Source organism: Vanessa tameamea, chromosome 26 (genome assembly GCF_037043105.1).
Source record: "Vanessa tameamea isolate UH-Manoa-2023 chromosome 26, ilVanTame1 primary haplotype, whole genome shotgun sequence".
Classification (NCBI taxonomy): Eukaryota; Metazoa; Arthropoda; class Insecta; order Lepidoptera; family Nymphalidae; genus Vanessa; species Vanessa tameamea.
Genome location: NC_087334.1, coordinates 7,765,772 through 7,788,861, shown reverse-complemented (window position 1 = coordinate 7,788,861; position 23,090 = coordinate 7,765,772). Strand labels below are relative to the sequence as shown.

At 32.8% G+C, this 23,090-nt stretch overlaps 1 protein-coding gene across 18 annotated transcripts in view; it reads left to right on the top strand.

The window, feature by feature from the left end:
• Positions 1–23,090, top strand: part of LOC113398863 (muscle calcium channel subunit alpha-1-like) — a 109,450-nt gene that overhangs the window by 84,483 nt on the left and 1,877 nt on the right. For 3 of the 18 annotated variants that reach the window (XM_064219127.1, XM_064219139.1, XM_026637785.2), the window contains exons 6-44: positions 1,937–2,043; positions 3,296–3,448; positions 4,285–4,481; positions 4,828–4,931; positions 5,491–5,681; positions 6,107–6,326; positions 6,469–6,571; positions 6,829–6,980; positions 7,389–7,506; positions 7,710–7,802; positions 8,058–8,178; positions 8,293–8,378; positions 8,513–8,616; positions 8,766–8,923; positions 9,318–9,468; positions 10,740–10,875; positions 11,125–11,291; positions 11,506–11,593; positions 11,738–11,845; positions 13,148–13,200; positions 13,282–13,419; positions 13,891–14,005; positions 14,394–14,524; positions 14,785–15,010; positions 15,339–15,437; positions 16,107–16,139; positions 17,006–17,191; positions 17,389–17,491; positions 17,745–17,905; positions 18,294–18,391; positions 18,473–18,561; positions 18,941–19,081; positions 19,336–19,501; positions 19,899–19,907; positions 20,679–20,847; positions 21,060–21,159; positions 21,233–21,311; positions 21,378–21,461; positions 21,767–22,194. In XM_064219127.1, coding sequence (XP_064075197.1) covers positions 1,937–2,043; positions 3,296–3,448; positions 4,285–4,481; positions 4,828–4,931; positions 5,491–5,681; positions 6,107–6,326; positions 6,469–6,571; positions 6,829–6,980; positions 7,389–7,506; positions 7,710–7,802; positions 8,058–8,178; positions 8,293–8,378; positions 8,513–8,616; positions 8,766–8,923; positions 9,318–9,468; positions 10,740–10,875; positions 11,125–11,291; positions 11,506–11,593; positions 11,738–11,845; positions 13,148–13,200; positions 13,282–13,419; positions 13,891–14,005; positions 14,394–14,524; positions 14,785–15,010; positions 15,339–15,437; positions 16,107–16,139; positions 17,006–17,191; positions 17,389–17,491; positions 17,745–17,905; positions 18,294–18,391; positions 18,473–18,561; positions 18,941–19,081; positions 19,336–19,501; positions 19,899–19,907; positions 20,679–20,847; positions 21,060–21,159; positions 21,233–21,311; positions 21,378–21,461; positions 21,767–22,194 — 5,165 coding nt within the window. Of the gene's footprint in view, positions 1–1,936; positions 2,044–3,295; positions 3,449–4,284; positions 4,482–4,827; positions 4,932–5,490; positions 5,682–6,106; positions 6,327–6,468; positions 6,572–6,828; positions 6,981–7,388; positions 7,507–7,709; positions 7,803–8,057; positions 8,179–8,292; positions 8,379–8,512; positions 8,617–8,765; positions 8,924–9,317; positions 9,469–9,917; positions 10,051–10,739; positions 10,876–11,124; positions 11,292–11,505; positions 11,594–11,737; positions 11,846–12,743; positions 12,852–13,147; positions 13,201–13,281; positions 13,420–13,890; positions 14,006–14,393; positions 14,525–14,784; positions 15,011–15,338; positions 15,438–16,106; positions 16,140–17,005; positions 17,192–17,388; positions 17,492–17,744; positions 17,906–18,293; positions 18,392–18,472; positions 18,562–18,940; positions 19,082–19,335; positions 19,502–19,898; positions 19,908–20,678; positions 20,848–21,059; positions 21,160–21,232; positions 21,312–21,377; positions 21,462–21,577; positions 21,616–21,766; positions 22,195–23,090 lie in introns of all 18 variants that reach the window. The other 15 variants (XM_064219133.1, XM_064219132.1, XM_064219128.1 and 12 more) reach the window with 15 other exon arrangements.

Genomic DNA, 23,090 nt, shown 5'->3' with positions numbered 1-23,090 from the left:
TGAACATAATTTGATGAAATTTAATTAAGGACATAGGCTAATTTTTTTGAAAAACCCAAGCGACTAACCTCTAAAACGCAACCGACAAATAGTTTGAAATACATCCTTTATTAACAAGGGAGTTGCTAGCTCCAAGATTATATAAAAGACCGAATATAACTTGAAGAATTATTATTGATCAGATTCATGAATGATACTACGGGACTTCCTCAATTTCTTCTGGATTTATAAATAACAAAAAGAAATATTTATTTCATAAGAAAGTTTCCTATATAAGGCTCAAAGTTATTCTAACCGGTAGCCTATTTTTTTTAAGAGATCATTTGACATAGTTGAAAAGCTCCGTGACAGTTGTACGAAGTAGTGGCCCAATTACGTTTGAAGTGGAAAAATTTAAATGTTCCTATCACTTTTATTTGACAAGAGGACATTTTTATAATAATTATGAAGAAAATATTATATTAAAAAATCATATATTATTTCAAAATTGTTTGAATTACTTTACTATTAAAAAGTCATACTTAATCTATAACCTTTGATTATGATTTTTATGTTTGTCGTTGTATTTCCTCCAAGCTTATCTTTTTTATCTTAAATCGAAAATCTTTAAAATCTCGCCAAACTGCCTATCATTTGTCCACAAATATTTAATCTTAGGACTTATGACTCAAGACATAAGTCTATTAAAAAAATTAACGTTCGATTCCATTCGACTTAAATAATTATTCATTCCAAATTCAAATAACGAATAATATTCTAAATATCACTATAATTTTAAATTATTATCATTTGCTTACACTACGAAATGCAACCCACATCAAAAAGCACGGCCAAAAAATCTGCAAGGAATAAAAAAAAAATTTAATAATTGGGAGTGCAGATACGTACATATATGTACATCTATTTACTTACGAAGTCGCGCTCCTCCACGCAAAATTATCTTTGTAACTCTCTTGCTTACAAAATAACTCAGTGTGCGTGAATTGACTAATGTAAGAATAGAGACAGAAAAAAAATACAAATTAGATTATATTTGTTAATCGCCTTCCTTAATGTACAGATCTATAATAGAAGTGAAACTTTTTTCAATATATAGGTCTCTTTCTCTCAACGTCATATCTGTCATATAAAGAAATATGTGTAAACGTGACACATCTTTGAGGTTTTACTCTCAATTCCCTTTAACCTATCGAACATCGAGTCTAAAATGTTTAAAAAGTTTCACTTAAAAAAAAGAAACATTTTTATTCCATATATTTCATGTACCGTTTAAATCTATTAAATATATTAGTTTGCTTAAAATAGCTGCAATATAAAAACAATATATATCTGATCGATATAACTTTGCAATGACGAACATATTATTTTCTTAATTTAATGATTTTAAAAATTGTAAAAATATTTAAAAAATTACATATAATACAAAAGTTTTAAGACTTTTTCTATTACTATATAATATTGCTTTAAAGTAAAATTTAAATAGAAACACTGAAAATAATAGACGCTTGTACAATGTTACATCGGTCGGACGGTAGGGACGCGAATAACAGGCAGTAACTACTACAAATATCGATTACAAAAATCCTTATTAAAGATCATTGGTTGGGGTCTCTTTGCCTTTTAGTTGGGGTCTCTTTGGCTAGTGGTTGGGCTCTCTTTAGCTGGTATAACTCTTTATAGAAATGTAAGTTAAAAATAAATTGAATTCTAATTTGAATTACGCATTCCATCGTTCCATCGACTGTTATATATGTCATATTTTCTGTTTCTCATCACTAGCCCGTCTGTTAAAAAGACCAAGCTAACTTGAACAGGGTATAATTTTTGTGTGTACTTTTGTGTTGTATATAATCAATGGTCATTGGTCATTGAATATTTTAACTCGATAATTAATTAGAAATAGAAGTTCTAACTATTTTCACGATTCTTCTTTCAGTATGGTGAGCACAGTACTATCTAGTATCTTCAAAGATGCGTTCGACGTGAAAGCGCTGCGAGCATTTCGTGTCTTAAGACCCTTGAGACTAGTGTCAGGCGTTCCCAGTGAGTACTTACAACTGTTGACACCAAAACGTCTTTAGTAATGTATGTTTTGGAGTTGTTTTTAAACCATTGGATTTGTATCACATTCAATTTTTATGTAGAAAAAGAAAACATCAGATAAAATTCAGTGGTCACATAGTCCTTAAACATTAGGATACAAATCATTCCTTCAACTGTTAATACACTGTCATCTATCTTGTGGTTCCTTCCAATGATAATTTCCAGCTGAGATATTAAATCTCTATATTTAACAATTGACATATTCATCGATTGCAAAACTTCATCATCTGTAAAAGCTTCTGATGTACCTGTTTTCCACTCTAAGCATTCTTTAAATTTGTTAATATTCATGAAAACCACGATGCGTTTGTTCGTTGATGTATTCGTATCATCATACGGAAAGTTTTTGTTAAAAATATTAAACTATCAGAACTTTATTTTGAGTCATTTTCCTTATTACATCGATAAATTCTGGAACCTTCCCACGCAATATATTCTTTACATAATATAAAAATTGATGCTTCACCAAAAAATATCACGTTCATAAAAAATCAAAACGATATTTGATACAAAATGATTTAATAGTTGCAGCTTTACAAATTGATTTATAACGCTCGTTAAATAATTTGTCGGGTCAGTAGCCGGATCAGCTTCGTGCATATTGATCCCTTCCGTGTCTCCGAGCAGGTGACATGATTGAATAGTAATGGATTATACACATGTGTCTATTTTAATTTTCAGCATAAAATATTATAGAGTAAGGCCTGGCCCACCCAGTATGGACTAACTGTGACCATGCCTGCATAATTAAATTCTTCTTCTAATGCCATTTCCCAGCGCAGGTTGATAAAAATTAAGGCTTATTGAATTTTGTTGAACCCAAAGAGTGCCCTTGAGCCAATATACTAATACTGATAAAGATTCTCAAACTAAGACGTTTATCAGATCAAGCCTACCTTTGCTTCATCTTTCCTTGTACTACATATTCTTAGTTCTTAATTGTAACCAATATCTATGAGTTAGAGTTAGAATTAAATATCACAAAAAGTTTTTTCCAATCCGCCAATGTAGTTCCAGAAACAAGGGACTTGTTGTAATCGATCACGTGACTATTGACGGTGACTATGGGCCAAAGTGATCCCTAATCATAATTTGCTCTTCTATCCCCTAAAATAAATTAACTTAATTAGTAAGGACTGTTTACTAATCTGATTCTGTACTACTAAATATTGAAAACACTTTTTTTTTTCAGGCTTACAAATCGTTTTGAATTCTATCTTGAAGGCAATGGTACCGCTACTTCACATCGCGTTGCTGGTTATCTTCGTCATCATAATATACGCCATCATCGGTCTCGAATTGTTCTCGGGCAAGATGCATAAAACGTGTTACAACAGACTAACAGGTTATATTTTAATATTATTAACCATTACTACTATAATTATTATATTTATTGCTAAATTACACACTGTTGGAGAAACCTTGAAACTCCAATATCTGAAAAAATACTAAAAATAAATCGCTATTTATGGACCATTGCTGGAAAAAGGCTTGCTCTTCTACGGAATTTTCTTTATTAGGAAGTTTATTATCCATATATGAATCAGAATTTCATAGAAAAGATATCACTTTGTTTTTCTAATGATTCACCGAATTAAAATGTTACATAAAATCTAGTAGCCTTTACTAGCTTTGGGCTCGTAATCTTCAATTAAATGCACGTGGTTTTTCACTCGTTGTTCGCGGCTTTAGAATTGTAGATATTATGTAACACGAAAATTCATGTAGTTCCATTAAACATTATATAAATATTTGGTTACTCGATAGCCCCATTTATTATGACGATTTTACCTTAATATAATTATTTTTGTCAAAGACAGTTCTCTCATAACATTACACATTAAATTATCATTTAGAAATATTTATAATATTTACTGGCATAATTGTAAACCAACTGTAAGAACTGCGAGAAAGTCTCAGTGGCTAGAACAATCTTTTGATCTATTCAATGATCTTACCAATAAGTTTTCATGCGCATAATTTAGAGTTTTTCGGAAATAAAAGATCGTATTATAATGAAAACCCATGCTTATTAGTAATAATTCTGCCAAAAACTCATCCAGTAAATGGATAAGCCCCTTACAACATTCCCCCATCATGGTTTCTCGAAAAGATTTTTTTTTTATGTATTGTTATTATTACTCTTCTGTTACTTAAAGATATATGTAATTGTTATTCCAGATGAAGTCATGGATAATCCTCATCCATGTGACTTGGATAATGGTTTCAACTGTTCCATGATTGGCGAAGAAATGGAGTGCAGGGAAGGTTGGATCGGCCCCAACTTCGGTATCACGAATTTCGACAACTTCGGTCTGTCTATGCTCACTGTCTTCCAATGCATCACTTTAGAGGGCTGGACAGATGTCATGTATAATGTAAGTGTTAAAGACTTTGTTTTATTTGCTAATTTACTATTATCCGTTTTGATAATTGCGAAAGCCCCTTTCTCATCTGCGAAAAAATAATTGTCCGATACTATTAAATTAAAATAATTTTGTGTAAGTTTCTCTTTTACTTGTTACAAATGCCATCAATGATTATAATAAAAGTGTTAAGTAGTATATTTAACAGAATAAAAAACTAACACGACGGATAACAGCAGCTCATTAAAGGAAAAAAGTACCAATATATAATAATTTAAAAGACATAAAATAGTTTACGATACTGCTTGAATTTCAACTAAACCAATGTAAAATTGATATCTTTTAAATTATTTTTCAGATCCAAGACGCGATGGGGAACAGTTGGGAATGGATATACTTCGTATCTATGGTCATATTGGGAGCATTTTTCGTTATGAACCTAATTCTCGGTGTGTTGTCTGGGTGAGTTTTTCATAATAAATATAAGATCAAGCTAAAACAAACATTTGTTATTGATCTGAACGTTGTGGGTTTTACAGTCACATTTATATTAATACTTTAGTTTCTATTATAATTATTTTTATATAAGTAGGTGGACCATCAACTAGGCCACCTTATGGTAAGTGGTGACCACTGCCCGTAGATATTTGCGCTGTAAGAAATATTAACCATACCTTACATTACCAATGCGCCATCAACCTTGGGAGCTAATATGTTATGTACCTGGCATAATAATAACAAGTATCTATTACTGTTTGGTGGCAGCAACGGTACCCAGACGCCCTTGTACTAAACCCTACTACAAAGTTAATAATAAAATAATAGTACATATGTATATGTATATGTTGTTCTTATATTTATTTTATTTGGTTCTTCTATTTTTACTATATTTATGACGGGGATGCTAAGTACTTTAGACAATATAGAGATTGGATTATAACATTATATTTACCCTCGTTAATGGAGACAGATTCCAAAATTTTATCAGAAATTCTCAAGATATACATTAATTTGATTTCAGAGAATTCTCCAAAGAAAGAGAGAAAGCGAAAAACCGAGGAGATTTTCAGAAGTTAAGAGAAAAACAGCAGTTAGAAGAAGATCTTAAAGGTTATCTGGACTGGATTACGCAGGCTGAATACCTTGAACCTCTCGCAGATCAACACGATACAGTAGACCAGAAGAGAGATTATGTCATTGGTAACTTAATAGGTAAGCAAGTAATATTGATTTCTAAATCTTAATTATTCACTAAATGAAACCGACTAATTGCTGATATATAACTAACATACAGACTGATATTCAACGGATAGAAAACTTACATTTTCGATATATAACAAAACTATATCTTTTGATATTGTATAACGTAGTTGAGCACTAGAAGGACTTAAGCGAATCGATCTCGGTGTATGGAAGTTCGACATTTTTTTAATTAAATACTTTTTGATAGCGCGGAATTAATTTATTATCACGATCAAATTGCACATGAATAGCAGCTAGAGCATGTTTCTCGAATCATTTGTTAAAGTTGATGCAAATGGTAAATTCCAGAAAATAATCTACTAAAAATGGCTCATTTAATTATTTTTTTTCATAACGCTTTTTATATGTTCATTTATGCTACACAACATTTTTAGGTCAGAACCAAACAGAAAACGATTCAACGGACCACTTAGGTATAGAACCAGTCGAGCAACAGAAAATTTCAATTGGTAAATTGTGGAAGAAAGACTTCGATAAGGCGAACCGTCGTATGAAGCGTGCGTGTCGACGCGCCGTGAAGTCGCAGACCTTCTACTGGCTAATCATTGTACTCGTGTTTCTCAACACCGTCGTGCTGGCCAGCGAGCACTACCAGTGAGCATCTCTCCATATCGTGAAATTGTCAGGTTTAAATCAAAATTAAGAGGAACAATTTGTCTGAGTATTTTACAAAATCCTGTCTGTTTTTTTTTTAAGCTGTCTCGTGATTTTAAACTGTAACATTATTTGTTTGCAGACAGCCAACATGGCTCGATCACTTTCAAGAATATGGAAATGCTATGTTCGTAGCACTTTTTACATTGGAGATGTTAGTCAAAATGTACAGTCTAGGTTTACAGGTGAGTTCCTTGTTAGTTTGAGATAATCTAATTGATTTATATGGAAATTACTCTTATTTACGGCAAAGTTACATGATTATTAGTATTCCACTGCTGGTTACTCCGATTTCATTTACGCATAATACTTTTTTCACAATAATACGAAACGTTATCTTCCTGTACCATATCAATCATTCAATTAACGATTTATATTATATTTATTCGCTGGTCACTGTCAATGTTAATATTTTAATAAAACTCGATACGTTGATGTTCAGGGCTACTTCGTGTCACTATTCAACCGGTTCGATTGCTTCGTGGTGGTGGGCTCCATCAGCGAGATGGTGCTGACGAAGAGCGAGCTGATGCCGCCGCTCGGCGTGTCGGTGCTGCGTTGCGTGCGCTTGCTGCGCGTCTTCAAGGTTACCAAGTATGTGGCCGGAAATATTTACTTATAAGATCTTTCTATGAGAGATTTGTTTGTTATTAATAATAAATATTAAAGAAAATAAACATACGACCTATTCCAACCACAAGACGATAAAAGCCAAGTAAACAATATTTGACATCAAATCGAGGGCTTGAATAAAATCTACGATACGTATTTATCACAATTTTACGACAAAAACATGGCGTTTTGAACGTCGAAGAAGCTCTTATCGAAACTTTGGAAGTAAAATCAAAGTTAATATAAGTATGTAAGTGAAATAATTTTATTCTTTCTTCGATTGGAATAGGATATGGACATTTGTTGTTGAATAGTATTGAAGTAATGTCAATATCGTCAATTTAATTAACCCAAATATACATTATAAGTAATGGCTTGACTATCTATTAGGTACTGGCGTTCGCTGTCTAACTTGGTGGCGTCTCTGCTCAACTCGATCCAGTCCATCGCGTCCCTACTGCTTCTACTTTTCCTCTTTATCATGATCTTTGCGCTGTTGGGCATGCAGGTAAATATTTCTAGCAAATATCCCATTCATATTCCAGTCTAAAAGTATCCTTGCCTTGCAAAGTATTTTTTTATGATTTAATTTGAGATTATGAAAATTTAAAATGATGTATGATTATATTCACTCACAAAGCCTCCACAATATATTCTTATCGACATGCATTAGTATAAACGAATTACGCTCGTGACTATGATTTATTCCAGGTTTTTGGTGGGAAGTTTAACTATGACCCTGTGGAGGAAAAAGATCGGCACAATTTCGATTGTTTCTGGCAAGCGTTGCTTACGGTTTTTCAGGTAATGTCCATTATTAAAATTAAAAATAAATAGTTTATTTAATTATTTAACGCTGTTCAAGGCTTATTTTTTTAGAACCGATTATAATAGTTTTGATAACCTACCAAAAAATGTTAATTACATAAATATGGCTCTAAAATGCTATAATTAATTTCCAATGTTTGTAAGCTTACAATTTGATCTAGACGTTTAAATGGTTAGACATATTTACTTCTAACGGTAAATGTGTTTTATCTTTTTCTTTTTTATTGCCAGATATTAACAGGTGAAGACTGGAATGCGGTGATGTACGAAGGAATCAAGGCATATGGTGGTGTCGGCACCTTTGGTATACTTGCCTGCATCTACTTCATCATACTATTTATTTGCGGCAACTGTATCCTTTTATATATTATATATCTTATTAATATCTATTCACATCGCTAAATTATTCGTAACACAACGTGACTAAGTTTTACTAAAAAAAATAGTTTTCTGAACCGCAAAACAGACATTCTACTGAACGTCTTCTTGGCCATTGCTGTTGACAACTTGGCTGATGCAGAATCATTGACTAACATTGAAAAAGAAGAAGGTGTAAGTAATATTAATATTTGTTATAAATATAAATATTTGTAACAACACCATTTTGGAAATATGAACTTTTACCGTTATTAAACATTTATCACATGTGCCATAATATATATTAAATTTGCAATTGAAAATTGTAGCAGGGCGCAGAAGAGAAAGAAGAAGATCCAGAAAAAGTAGAAGGCGCACTTGCAGATACCGATGATGAATATATTCACGACGACGATGCCTACACCACTGATAAGTATGACTTAAAAACTGTGAAGAAATAGTTAATATTAAATTAAATTTATAAAACGACAAATTATATAAAAAATATATTATTAAAATAATGATAGAACTTGAGATTTTTGAGATTAAGTATCTACATATTACATAATATTGTGAACGCAGCTCTGAAAGGGACTACGAAGAAACTGGATCGGAAGGTGAGCAGCAAGAAGAAATAGAAGTAGATGCAGAAGATGCTGAAATTGATGAGGAAAATGAAGAAAGAATCGAGGAAGAACAAGAAGCGGAAGAAATGGAGAATCATCAAAGAAACCATATAGGTAATACATCCCGTATAATAACTTTAATATTAATATTGTTTATAAGAGATTTTGTTTTAAAGTCGAATTATGTTTATATCGATTTTAATTTAGTATCTAATACTTAAAATAATGTTAATGGTAGTTATAATACTGTTGTTAAACAAACTACAAGTAATACTTAAAATGAGGTTTAAGCCTAATTGTAGGCGATTCAAAAATTTAAAACAAAACAACGACAACAATCGGTAGTTATTTACCCAGTGCGTTATCAAAGGGACAAAGAACGTAAATACGTGAATTGAACCTAGGAATCGAATCACATAAAAATGTAAGAATCCAAACATATGTTACTACAAAATGAAAACTTCACAAAATTGGCAAGAGAAGCGAGACGTTAATCCAATCGACATAGTGAACACAGAGTTCGAGGACGAGCCGCGCTTGAAACGTAAGCCGACGACGTCCTCGGCGCGGCCGCGGCGCCTGTCGGAGGTCGACATCCGGGACTCGGCCAAGCCGATCCCTGATGCTACCTCCTTCTTCATATTTTCAAAAGACAACAGGTTAGGGACCGCGGGGGAGCGACGCTTTCGATTAGATGTTTACTTATCTGCCTCTTCGTTTTTATTTTTCTTGGCTCCCATGACGACCGTTATGTCTATCTTGATTTTCATAATATTATTCAACATCGGTGTGTCATTAGAGTCAACTCTTTTTAAATATATATATGCCTTTGTCTTAAACAACTTTAATAATTTGAGCTGTTTATGTTTTTTTATATGATTAATTTTATTCTCACATTTATTAGATAATCACTTATGTTTATTTACTTGCATATTATTTGATTAAAACTTAGGCGTTTTAATCTCGCAGAAAGGACACACGTAAAACATTTCGGCATGAACACATTAATTTAATTTAAATTGTTAAGGTAAACGGTTAAATTTTAAGGTAAATATAAGTAGTTAGAAAGTTTTATCAGAGGAATATTGTATATTTCTATCTCACAAAGATGGTGGCGAATTAGAAGAGGAGGGAACGCTTGTAACCGCTAGACCACGGCGGATATCTGAACTGAATATGCCAAATCAGACGCCGCCAATACCGAACGCTAGTAGTTTCTTCGTATTCTCACCAACGAACAGGTGATTGGTGATTCGGTACCCGTGTCTCATTGTTATCTTATTGGCGTGCTGTTTTCAGCATTAATTGGTTGATATTTACTTTTACATTGATCATTGTTTACGTTTTAATTAAGTTAATCTACCATTCCTTTTCCTGTATGACTTGCACGAGTGCTGTCCTCGAAATTTTCAAAATTATTTAAAAATCGTTTTTTTACAATGAGATGGCAGGGTACCTCCAAGTTTCTGATGTTAGCGGCTAGGTTTGTCTGTAGACGTCAGTTAGTGGAGCATGAAAATAGACAATGAAAAGTTAATTGAAATAGTTTAGACGAAACTTAGCTGTTTAATTATTTATTTTTGAAACATGCCGAAATTCTAGAGCATGATAATTTTATTTTTTAAAGCTTCCAAGATAGCATGCAAGTTTTAACATATGTTTTTTTATAGTATTGCATCTAATTATTTTGCATGACTTCGCCAAATGTGTTATTTCTGATTTAGTTTTAACTAAAATTTTATTATGCGCTGCAAATCTGTGTTTGAGTAAAGATTTTGTCACACATATTTCAAATATATATAATTGAACTACGCAAAGTTATGTTTTGTCGTTATTATGTTGCATAGTTTAATAAATGTGTTCAATGTTTATAATATTTTATATGCCAACAAGTTTATAAAGGAATTTTATAAGTTTCACGTCGTATTAGGTTTCGTGTATTCTGCTATAAGATGTCAGCATCTTCGACATTTGGGAATATCATCCTGGTGTGCATCATGCTGTCCTCTGCCATGTTAGCAGCAGAGGATCCTTTAGACGCCGCCCAAAAAGGGTTCAGGAATTGGGTAATGTATTAACATTTATTTAAATATTTTATCAGGTCAGTTATTAAAATGAATACTATAATTAAAACGACTCAGTATTAAATTTGAAAAAATACATTAAGGGTAAGAAATATTAAAATTTCGTAATTAAGAAATATCGAATAGTTGCATAAATTTATAATATAGTATTTTATTTTAATAATGTAACATTCTTTGTTTGGTCGTATTTTCACAATTCTAACTTTACAAATTCCAACCATATTTTTCTAGTTACTGAGTCAATTCGACATATTCTTCACTGGCATCTTCACGTTGGAGCTGTTCTTGAAGCTAGTGACATACGGCCTCATTTTGCACGAAGGTGCCTTCCTGCGCTCCGCCTTCAACGTACTCGACATGCTGGTTGTTTGCGTCTCCCTTATCTCAATGAGCTTTAAGTACGACATTTGATTTGACTTTTCTATATTCCTTAGCTTATTAAAATTAACATAACGGACCAATTTTAGGACAATTATAATACTTTTTTTGTCTATATTTTTTATTATTTGAATTTGATTGTTCTCACTGGCAATATAATTAACCATATAATTATTTAAATCTAAAAAAAAAAACATCCTAAATTTCTTTTATTTAGACTTAGTGGTATTTTAGGTCTGGGAGTATATCCGTGGTGAAGATATTGCGAGTATTCAGGGTGCTGAGGCCTCTAAGAGCCATCAACAGGGCCAAAGGCCTTAAGGTCAGTAATTGGTTTTCTAAAAGAGACATGTCCATTTATCTTCTGATAAAACTAACATATAAAATGATGAAATAAATTATTATAATATGAAACGTTTATTAAAGATTTAAATTATCATTGTCTTAAATTTTTCCCTGATTATAGCACGTTGTTCAGTGCGTGATCGTTGCAATCAAAACGATTGGAAACATTTTGTTGGTAACGTCCTTGCTTCAATTCATGTTCGCGGTCATGGGAGTGCAAATGTTCAAGGTAGGGGGCACTTCCATCAGTTTTATCTCAAGACAGCACTGTTTACCCCTCGGGCAATATGTGTGCCACCGGTTGGAGTGATACACGATCACAGTCTTTACATATCTCTAAATCTATTACACCTTTGGGTATTAAAACAATTTCAAAATTACTTATTTATTTTCTTAGTCTAATTAATTCTATTTTTTCCTCACTACTCATTTCTCATGATTATTTTGTCTTCCTTTCTATATATTCTGACGCTTTGCTTTTTGCTTTATTTTCTTCGTGTGCTGATTTATGTTTTAACTTGAGACGCTTTTTATTTATTTGTAATACGTATACATACATGTATCTACAACTCACTATTTTTTCTTTTTCTGACGTTTCTTCATCTCTTTCTTACCACACAACTATCACAATAAAACACAAATATACACATACCTATGTCCGGGAAATCGTGACAAAAAATTTACAGCATGACCTTCTTTAGATATTGACTAATATTTAGACTATTGAATAGAAAACTAATTGTGGTGTTTTTCATATGTCACTAACATACTATAGCATGAGTAGCTACTGCCTTGGACCCAAAGGTGTAGGTATTACATAAAATCCAAATCATTTAGAAGACTAATACATACCTCCGTTACATAGATAACCCCCCTACCTTGGCGTTTACTTGTCTTCAATCCCCATTTGAAAACGTCTAACAAGATTCGATTGTCTATAACATTTTATGTAGATTTGAATCAGTTCCCATCATGCTCATTTTAAAATGTCCTATAAAAAAGACTTGTTTGCTTTTCCCCTCATGTTCTGATGCTGCCTGGTTACCGGACGATTATGGACATACTTCCTTTGGTAACGTATACACCCACGCAACTAACTCGCACTTTATCCTTCATTGAAATTCTAGTATGTGGTGAAATGTGTGATAGTAGCAATTAAGACAATAGGAAATATAATGTTAGTTACATATTTGTTACAATTTATGTTCGCTGTCGTCGGTGTACAGTTGTTTAAGGTGAGCATATTAAAGCATCTGATCTAAATACTAATGTTTTTTTGGAAGACGTAAGAGTATTAAATCGACTTGCAAGTTAAAATATCAGTTATAACAATGATATAATAATTGCACGTGTATTAAATGCAAAAACGAAACAAATATAATAAAAAGACTTACATGCTTAAAACATAAGTGCATCATGAGAAATGGGTTATTATAACGCTACAGTAATTGAAATATCAGCTTCGATGCATGTAAATAAACACCAATTTATATTCGAACATAGCTTTATCTAATCACGAAGTTTGTTGCAGGGTAAATTTTTTAGGTGTAACGATATTTCTAAAATGACAAAAGATGAGTGTCAGTAAGTAGAATTATCTTAATTTGATGTTTTTGCAATCGATTCCTGACATAAGAATCATATTTCAATCATTGTCTTTTGCAGGGGAACTTATTTAGTATTCGAAAATCGTAATTACGTAGTTAGAGACAGAGAATGGAAACGGAATGACTTTCATTTTGATAATGTTATGAAAGGGATGCTCACCCTCTTCACTGTATCCACTTTTGAAGGATGGCCAGGGTAAGTACGCTTCTACAATAGAATCTCAAAATCGTTAAAAACATTTCTAATGTTATAAATTGTTAAAAAAAACGTGTTAAGGTTATTACAAAATTACTACATAGATGATATCACGTCTTGGAATCGCCGTTTCTAAAATAAATAATTTATCATTGTAATCAAGAATATCTGACAAAAAAATATATATTAGCCTTTCAAACCCAAACCTACCAAACATCATTCCTCGTCGACCTACCTATGTCATAAAAAAAAAAACACAGTCACCCAGTGTCTATGGGTGACTCATTCTTCCATAATATGAATGTACAATCTCCTTAGATACAAATATCACTATTAATAATCTTATAAAATTGTCTTATCTCATATCAATGCAGACTAATGATTTGAATTATTACATTCTTGATGTGAATCTCTTAATAATAATTAGTCATCGTTATACGATTAAGTTTACAAATGTTTAATAATTTTCAGGTTATTGTATGTATCTATAGACTCGAACGCAGAGGATCGTGGTCCTATTACTAACTTCCGTCCAATTGTTGCAGCATATTATATTATTTACATTATTATAATTGCCTTCTTTATGGTGAGCATTTACTTTTAAATAATTAACTTAATTAAAATTGTTGTACTAATTTCCATCATCTTCTGGAATTGAACATCAATGATATTCAATTAGATCAATGATATTTTTATATAACTGTTCTATTTCAATTGTTAATACTCTCATTAAATTTTCCAAAAGTTAGATTTAGTTTTACAGCTACAAATATATTCCAAAATATGTTAAATACTATAAAATGTATACCCAGTTACGTAATACAGTTTAGAACGAAAAGCCTTTCAATTGTCTTCTAAATAATACTTCTATGTAAATTATTTTAATCCAATAGATTACATCACAATCTAGACTTTCCAGTTTCATCGCAACGAACTTTTGAAATTAATATCTTGTATTGTGGACATTTGTTTAGGTAAATATATTCGTCGGTTTCGTCATAGTGACATTCCAAAATGAGGGTGAGCAGGAATACAAGAACTGTGAATTAGATAAGAATCAAAGAAATTGTATAGAATTCGCCTTGAAAGCTAAACCTATTAGAAGGTAAGTCATTGTCTTTTTATAACTAATCATTAAACAAACAACTCAGTTACGGTGGCCAATCTCCATAAAGATAACTAGACTGTAATATAAATAAATAGTGAAAACCAATAAAAGTAGAAGAGTGTACTAGAAAGTGCAAAAACAGATACCTCAACTTTCTCTTAGTTAAGAGTGATTAAATAATTTAGGAAAATTATATGTACCCTTTATCTAACTCGGTGAAGTAGTAAATTTCTAATAATTAATTTATACCTTCATAGATATATACCGAAGCACCGAATCCAGTACAAAGTGTGGTGGTTCGTCACCTCTCAACCTTTTGAATACGCGATCTTCGTCCTCATCATGATAAACACTATCACCCTCGCCATGAAGTACCACAACCAGCCCCACGAGTATAGCAAGGCCCTCGACTTACTCAACATGATATTCACTGCGGTCTTTGCTCTTGAATTTATCTTCAAATTAGCTGCATTTCGATTCAAGGTTAGATTTTTTTTCATATAGCTTTATAATTTATACCAAATATGGTTTTTGAAATTGCAATTTTCATTTAGAATCTTGGTGCTTATCCTATAAAGAAGAAAAAATACTAAGAAATTATGTCTAAAAAAGCCCTGAATATACTTTACATAAAAAAAAAATTATACAATTTCATTCGAAATCTAATTTGAATATTAATGGAATAGTAATCGTAAGTCTAGCAAAAGAAGGTAAATTTGATAGGTTAAACTTTATCAGTACTACGATATGTGTACAGTTGCATAAATATTAGAATTTTAATGATTGTTTCATGATTATTATTATCTTGTAGAACTATTTCGGAGACGCGTGGAACACGTTCGACTTCATCATCGTTTTAGGTAGCATCATCGACATCGTCGTCTCACAAGTAAACGAACTCAAAAATCAGGTAATGTTTACTTTGCACGCTATACGCAAAATAATTTGGTATAATTAGTTAACCACTTTCACTTGGTACAATGTTTAAATTAAAATGGTCATCTTTTGTATGATAGATACATATGTACAAATGTTCGTAGAAAATTTTGTAATCAGTGAGAATTTTTATTCATGAGAGACTATTTCAAAATTTAAAACAAACAAATTTGGTTATAAATAGAACAAGAAATATTATCAAGTCCAAATACATCAAGAAAGAATGTCCATAGTAGAAATAAAAATATCCAATGAGAAGTTCAAATTATCCTTGTGCAACGATCTTTTTCCTGTCAACGAGAAGAATTTAAATAGTAAAACTATCACAATGCTCTACTTACTAGAGGCTTCGTAGGTTAGATTGATAGATATATTATATGTTGTCAAAACTACCTCCAATATGTAGATTTATTCACGATGTTTTATATGGATTGATAAAATTCTGATACATCAAAATATTTTCATAACTTCACGAAGCCATTTTTTTAAAAATAGAAGTCTTCTAGGATGACCATTTTAAATTAGACCATGTAGTTACTGTCCCGTGCATGGACGATATAGATGTTGTATTAACAGCAAGCAGCGGCATCCCGTATAGTATATATGTATATGTAGATGATTGAAGCAATCGTGTTTATTGCAGGGAAGTGGATTGCCAAGAGCACACGTTGTTAAGGTAAGTACACGCTTTTGCGAAAAACATAAAGTTTTAGTCACAAATATTGAATAGAACAATAAACAATATTATACAATACTTTATAGAAAATAAAAATGATAAGTTATATAGAATAGAATTTAAATATTCATCAATGACAGTTCATAAAGTTGATAATAAATTGGTTATTATAGATGTTACTAATAAAATAGCTTTAGATGTTGTCCAGCCGATAATTATAATTATTATAAGGTTAGCTTTTGATGTTAAGTATCTGAATATGGGACAGTAACTTGCAAATAGACATTTCAAAGTAAATATAAAATACAGTTCTTAGAAATAGACAAAGGCACTAAGTGCACTTCACAATTACACATATTTTTGAGTTATTTATAGTGTTATATAATATGTAAATTTATATAAACATTCTAAGATTTTAATGTTACAAATTGTATATACACTCTAGAGATGAAATATAGTTAGCACTCTTTGATGCCGCATTTTTAAAGATTCATTTAGTTTGAATAGTAATAATGAAAGATATCTTTTCCAGAAAATCTTTGGAAGGCAGGCATTATTTTCTACAATTATGCAATTAAAATATTTTTATGTTTTTTCAAATATTACGTTTAGACTTGATTACTTTACAAAACAATCGCATAAATTGTAAATGAATTGACATACTTCTTCTTCTGGACACGACGCCGTCTTCAAATCTTTTATGTATCATTCCTCTTGCAACATGTACATTTCTGATAAATTCTTCAAACTAGTTAAGTATATTAAAGATTCTAGACGATACACATATTTGAAAACAGTTATAATATATGCATCATAAAGTTATGTAAAGTTTCATCCAAAGATTCAAATTAAAATTAATCTCGCAGGAAAGTTCGATCCCGTCTATAAACTTCTTCCGTTTGTTTCGTGTGATGAGACTCGTCAAGTTGTTGTCTCGTGGAGAAGGCATTCGCACCTTACTCTGGACATTCATCAAATCCTTCCAAGCGCTGCCTTATGTTGCTCTATTGATCTTGATGCTGTTCTTCATTTATGCGGTGGTTGGGATGCAAGTAAGTTTATTAAAAAGTAAACAAGATTCAATCTAATATTTTCTTGATAATATTTTGATGTTGCTGGTTTTTTTTTTTGGTCGTTCTAAGTTTAATTTCGACAGACACTTTGCAATTTGTAATTAATTAGTGTCCATTTGATCAATAATAGTCGGTCTTAATATTATTAGATTTGTTATTTAAATATTTTCTTTCAGGTGTTTGGAAAAATCGCAATAGACGACGATACGCCTATCACACGAAACAACCACTTCCAGACTTTTCCGCAAGCCATATTGGTTTTGTTTCGATCTGCTACTGGTTTGTATCTCAATTTGTATGGTTACTAATTAAACATTCAATCATGCCCAACCAATGGGCAGGCAATTACTTTGCTTTTTTAAATTGAATATAAACAATAATAAAACAACGTCACAAGCAATTATGCATTACCATTTTTATTCACATAATATTTCGTGATTTGATCATTTAGGCTTTGATTTATCACTGCTTATTATTTCGAACGTTTTTGGACAATATTTTATCCTGTATATTTTTTCTCTAAAACTACCAGGTGAAGCTTGGCAAGATATAATGATGGGAGTATCACCGGAGCCTGAAGTGCGCTGTGACCGCAACTATGATGAGGAGGGTGAGGAGGACAGCAGCGGTTCATGTGGCAGCGTGCTCGCCTTTCCCTACTTCATTTCATTTTATGTGCTTTGCTCCTTTCTCGTGAGTATATTGCTCAATATTTTATGTTTATACAATTAATTTAAATTGCAAGACAAATTGTATAATGATCTCGCATTTTGCCTTTTCATAAACTAAACAACATTGTCAGTGTTTTAATAGTAAATCAGTAATACAGAACAGTCTTGAACAATCCTTTTATTTGACTCTTGCTCCAACCTATTTGCCAAACATTTTCGTAATTCTCTTTTCTGTAAACAATATATATCTGCACGCTTGAACTACTTCAACCAATTCAATTTTTAGTTGAATATTATAATGAGGATTTCGTCTTTATTAGCGTTATTATATTTGAAGATTTTTAAAGAATTTAAAGCGATTTTATGAAATATAATACTTTATACAATCCTTTTAACTTTCTTCTTTCCAGATTATTAATTTATTCGTCGCTGTCATTATGGATAATTTCGACTATTTAACCAGAGACTGGTCAATATTGGGACCACACCACTTAGATGAATTTATAAGGTATATAAAAAGTCATCAAATGTGAACAACAAAATATTAAATTATATTAATATGGATTTTGTTTTTTTTTTTTGTTTGCAGGTTATGGAGTGAATACGACCCTGACGCTAAGGGACGAATAAAACATTTAGATGTAGTCACATTATTAAGAAAAATAAGTCCTCCTTTAGGTGAGTGGCATCACATTATTATTCCACAAAAGATATGAGGAAAAAATAGCAATGAAATTGAAATATCTAATCCTGGATAAATATAAAAAATAAAAGAAATCACTAAAATCAGTCAATAAAAATATTTCGGTAACAGCTTCATATCAAATATATTTACACATTTAAATTTACACACGAATTGAGAACCTTCTGATAATTCTTGTTTTATTATCTTAATTTATCAATCACTAAAGTTTAAATATCGAACAATTAATTCATAAAATTGACTGTCCCATTTGTGAGAATGGTATTAAATTTAGAACCAAATCAAAAATATAACTATAAGTATCAAGAATATATTAGACTATGTTAGACTTGACTGCGACTTTTCTCTTTTCAGGTTTCGGCAAGCTGTGTCCTCACCGCGTGGCGTGCAAGCGTTTGGTCTCCATGAACATGCCCCTTAATTCAGATGGAACAGTTCTCTTCAACGCCACACTCTTCGCCGTCGTGCGAACTTCGCTTAAGATCAAAACTGATGGTTGACACACATTCTAATTCTCTTTGCCCTATTTAGAAATTTAAAAAATTCTCAAGAATCTCTTTCTTCAAGATTGTTTCTTTTTAAAATTATTTTTAAAGATGATTTTTTTTCGATAGTTATTTTGGCAATGACTGTCTCTCTCATTTTCTATTCTCTTTGCGTAATTTAGGATTTTGTATCCAATTATTCAAGAATCGGAAATCATGTAAAAAAAAAGGAACCCTATTTAATATTATATACGTTCTAAACAGGCAATATAGATGACTGCAATACGGAACTTCGAGCGGTTATCAAGAAAATCTGGAAGCGAACCTCTCCCAAACTTCTCGACCAGGTAGTACCACCACCTGGAGACCCTAACGAGATCACCGTTGGAAAGTTCTACGCCACCTTCCTCATACAGGACTACTTCAGAAGGTAGGAGATATTACTAAAATAGTAAAAAGTATTGGGAAATATTGAAATGATATTTATATATTAATACGTGAAAACTTTTTAACATTATTATATTGGACCTGTTGAAGGTTTTTTTTGTGTTCCTCACAGCTGACCAATTTTTATATTAAAAAAATGTAGATGAATATAATGTACCAAATGCTGCCAATACCAATCCGATGGAAATTACCATAATTATGAATAGCTAAAGAACTACTGAAAATACACAAACTACTACAATAATAGACCCGATTTAATTATAAGGAAAAATCGGATTCCTTGTAATACAAACTATATTTTATGTTATTTTCGTATTAACCATAATTATTTACTTATATTAAGTTCGGTTTAACACTGACACGCTATTTTTGTTCCATAGGAATCACGCGTAAGTAGCGCATCTAAGGAAAAGTATGTTGTTTAGGAGAGAGAATGTATCCCTTAGTGTTTTACTCTTGAAAATATCAAATATAGATAATATTGAAAGTTTTTATATTATATGCAAAGTACAGCAGGAGTCAGTGTAGTAGTTTTCGGTCCCGCATGGTCCTACGAAGACAATAATATACCATGATGTTAAACGGTTTGACGAACTTTTCCAAATACCCACATCACAGTCTAATCATGTTACGACATTAGCATGCCATTTACACACATTTACAAACAAATGAACCACGTAATTGTTTTACCCAACCTCGACCTCTTTTTCAATGTTGTGTTTTTGTGTTTTTTTTTTTTCTTCAAAGTAACTTAAAAACATGAAGAGAGGTACCAAAACTGAATTTTCCATGACACTTGTACATTTCTAGCCTTACTGTATTAGAATTACAGAATTTGGAAGTAGATCTTTGATGAATTAGATGTGTATTGGTATACGAAATCGAAAATTCTAAATAAATTTAGTCTAGATAAGAATTTAGCTGCACTAGCTGACAAAATATTATTAGTTAAATGTTAACCGTGGCTGTGTCTGAACTTGTGACATTATCGGCATTATCTCAAGCTAGGTATCTCAGGTAAAGCTAGTTCAATAGAATTTAGTATACATTTTATCCAAGTAATATCTACCATTGCTCATCTGCTAATGTTCATAACGCATTATGTCACAAGTACCGACCTAGAATGATGGCACAATTTCAATTGAATATCCTTAATCAAGGTTCAAAAAGCGTAAGGAGCAAGAGATGAGACAAAGCGACGAACAGAGTCACCAAATGACTTTGCAAGCTGGCTTGAGGACGCTGCATGAAGCTGGACCGGAACTAAAACGAGCTATATCGGGCACTCTAGATGAAATTGTTGCTGATAATGATATTCCCATGCATAGGGTAAGTGTTTTCAATAAGTGTTCTTAGTATACTCCTAGACAATAGGATAATTACTTAGGTGAATTACTTCTGCTTTTTTATTAACAATTTTTCTCATTTAATCCGAACTTAATTTACTACTCAAATATTTGTCTGACATTTTTATTATTTAAGAATTTCCTACATTCTAAAATATTGTAAAATGCTGTTTCTCAAATTTTCCAAAATTGCAGAGAAACCATTCGTTATTTGGGGGAGTGTGGTCAAGCATACGCAGACATGGTCCTAACCGGCAGTTTCATAGACACAGGAAACATGGAGAAGCACCTCCTGGTACGCAATTTAAACCGATGTGTTGAATTTTTAGAAACATATTGATACTTAAAACCACATGTCTTCATTTCAGTAGAAGGTGTAGGTAACCATTTGAGTTCAATGATGCAGCGTGAATACGGAATGGCTGCAGTGCCACTGGCGCCCAACTTGTAAGTACATTCTTAATTCAAATTTAAAAGATTGGTTCTGTACTAAATATTTTATTCATATTATAGAGCTAACGGACAACCGAAAGAACAAATACCTTTGAGGCCTCTTATATTCAACGGCGAGTCGGAGAAGATTTACCAGGTGCTCGAGTGAGTATATACTTGAGCTATCTTGTCACGGCAGCCATCATAATTTAGTGTAATAATTCATTAATAAAAATCGACGTACTTAATAGTGAATAAACGTTTCGCTTATCACATTGCAGAGCGACAACAAACGATCTAAAGAACGCTATTTACAAAGGTAGCTAAACGTGTGATTGTGTGATTTTAATGAGTTAATTTTGATTTTCGATGATTTTGAAACCCTTCGTCACCGACTAACTAATTCCCAGCGTGTCACTAACACTAACATCTGTTCTCCATCCACGCCGCCGGATCGCGTCGACGCGTAGCAATCAAAAGTCGAACTACCCAGAGATGCTCGGACAGATAGGTCTCGCGTTCGGATGCGTCAACTACCTCTCGACGCCGGAGACGTCCGGAGCCAAGTCGACCTCGCCGTCGAGGCAGAAGATCCACCCGGAGGGGGAGGGCAAGCTCACCCTGCCCCGCAAGGCGTCCCCCGAGGACCGAACGCCGTCGCCCGGCGAGACCATAGCGCCGAAGATCTCGCTGCTGCTGGCGCGCGAGTGCACGCCGGCGGAGTCGCGGCCGATGACGCTCTACGGGTACAACGCGGCGGCGCGCCTGCCCTTCGCGTTCTCGCACGCGCGCGCGCGCCGCAGCCTGCGCGCCGCGCCCGCGCCCGCGCCGCCAGGTCGGATGGTGCGCAGCGCCTCCTCGGGCGCGCGCGCCCCGCTTGTAGCCCCGCCGCACCCAGGTCCGCACGACGCATGCGGGAAGCTTCCTTCACGGAGCCGACACGAGTTTGACGAATAAAGATAAATTCTTGTGTTTTCCGGTAGATCGAGTTTAGATCGATGCGAATGTATGAAAATGAAGGAAGCTTTCTCATCGGTATGACGAGCATCATGCACTGAATAATAAACTTTGACGCTTTTCAGACGAAAGTGGAAATGAAGTCGCTAAATGGTATAGACCCACTATTTGTATTGCGAGACGAAACCGTCTACACGATGTTGATTGTTCGTAAACGTCATTGCATCTTTGAATTACACCTTTACACCGACCGAGCACAATTTAATTTATAACGACACCACAAGTATCACGACTTTGAACCGATAAATTAAAATGAATTAAAATCAGTTAAACAAAATGGACGGCATTTGTATAAATTATTTAATTGTAATGGCATGAAAACTAACACATCATTTGAACGGCTGAATAGTGTTGTATTTAGTATAGTTGAAAAACAATAGAAGCTTTTAGATGACATTAAAAGACTAACAGAATATTGAACGCATTCATTAAAACTTGCACGATCTGTAAGAAATCATAAATTTTCACGAGGGCTGAGTGATAATTAGTTTGTTAAGTTAAAAGTAGATAACGCAACCGCTTCAGATTTACAATAAACATCAAGCTAGCTTTAAGAGTTTGAGTTTTAGCAATTAGAAATACGATATACGAAGTCACTGTAAATAATTTAAATTAAATAGTTGTAGAAAACAGACCGTTAGAGATATTTAAAAAAACGGTTTAACACATAAATAACTTTATCACTAGTTATCCATCAAAAATTATAATGTAAAGATTGTTTTCGTAGTTAAACATTTTAGAATTCTCCCCAAAGAGTAAAGAGCAGAGAGATATTAA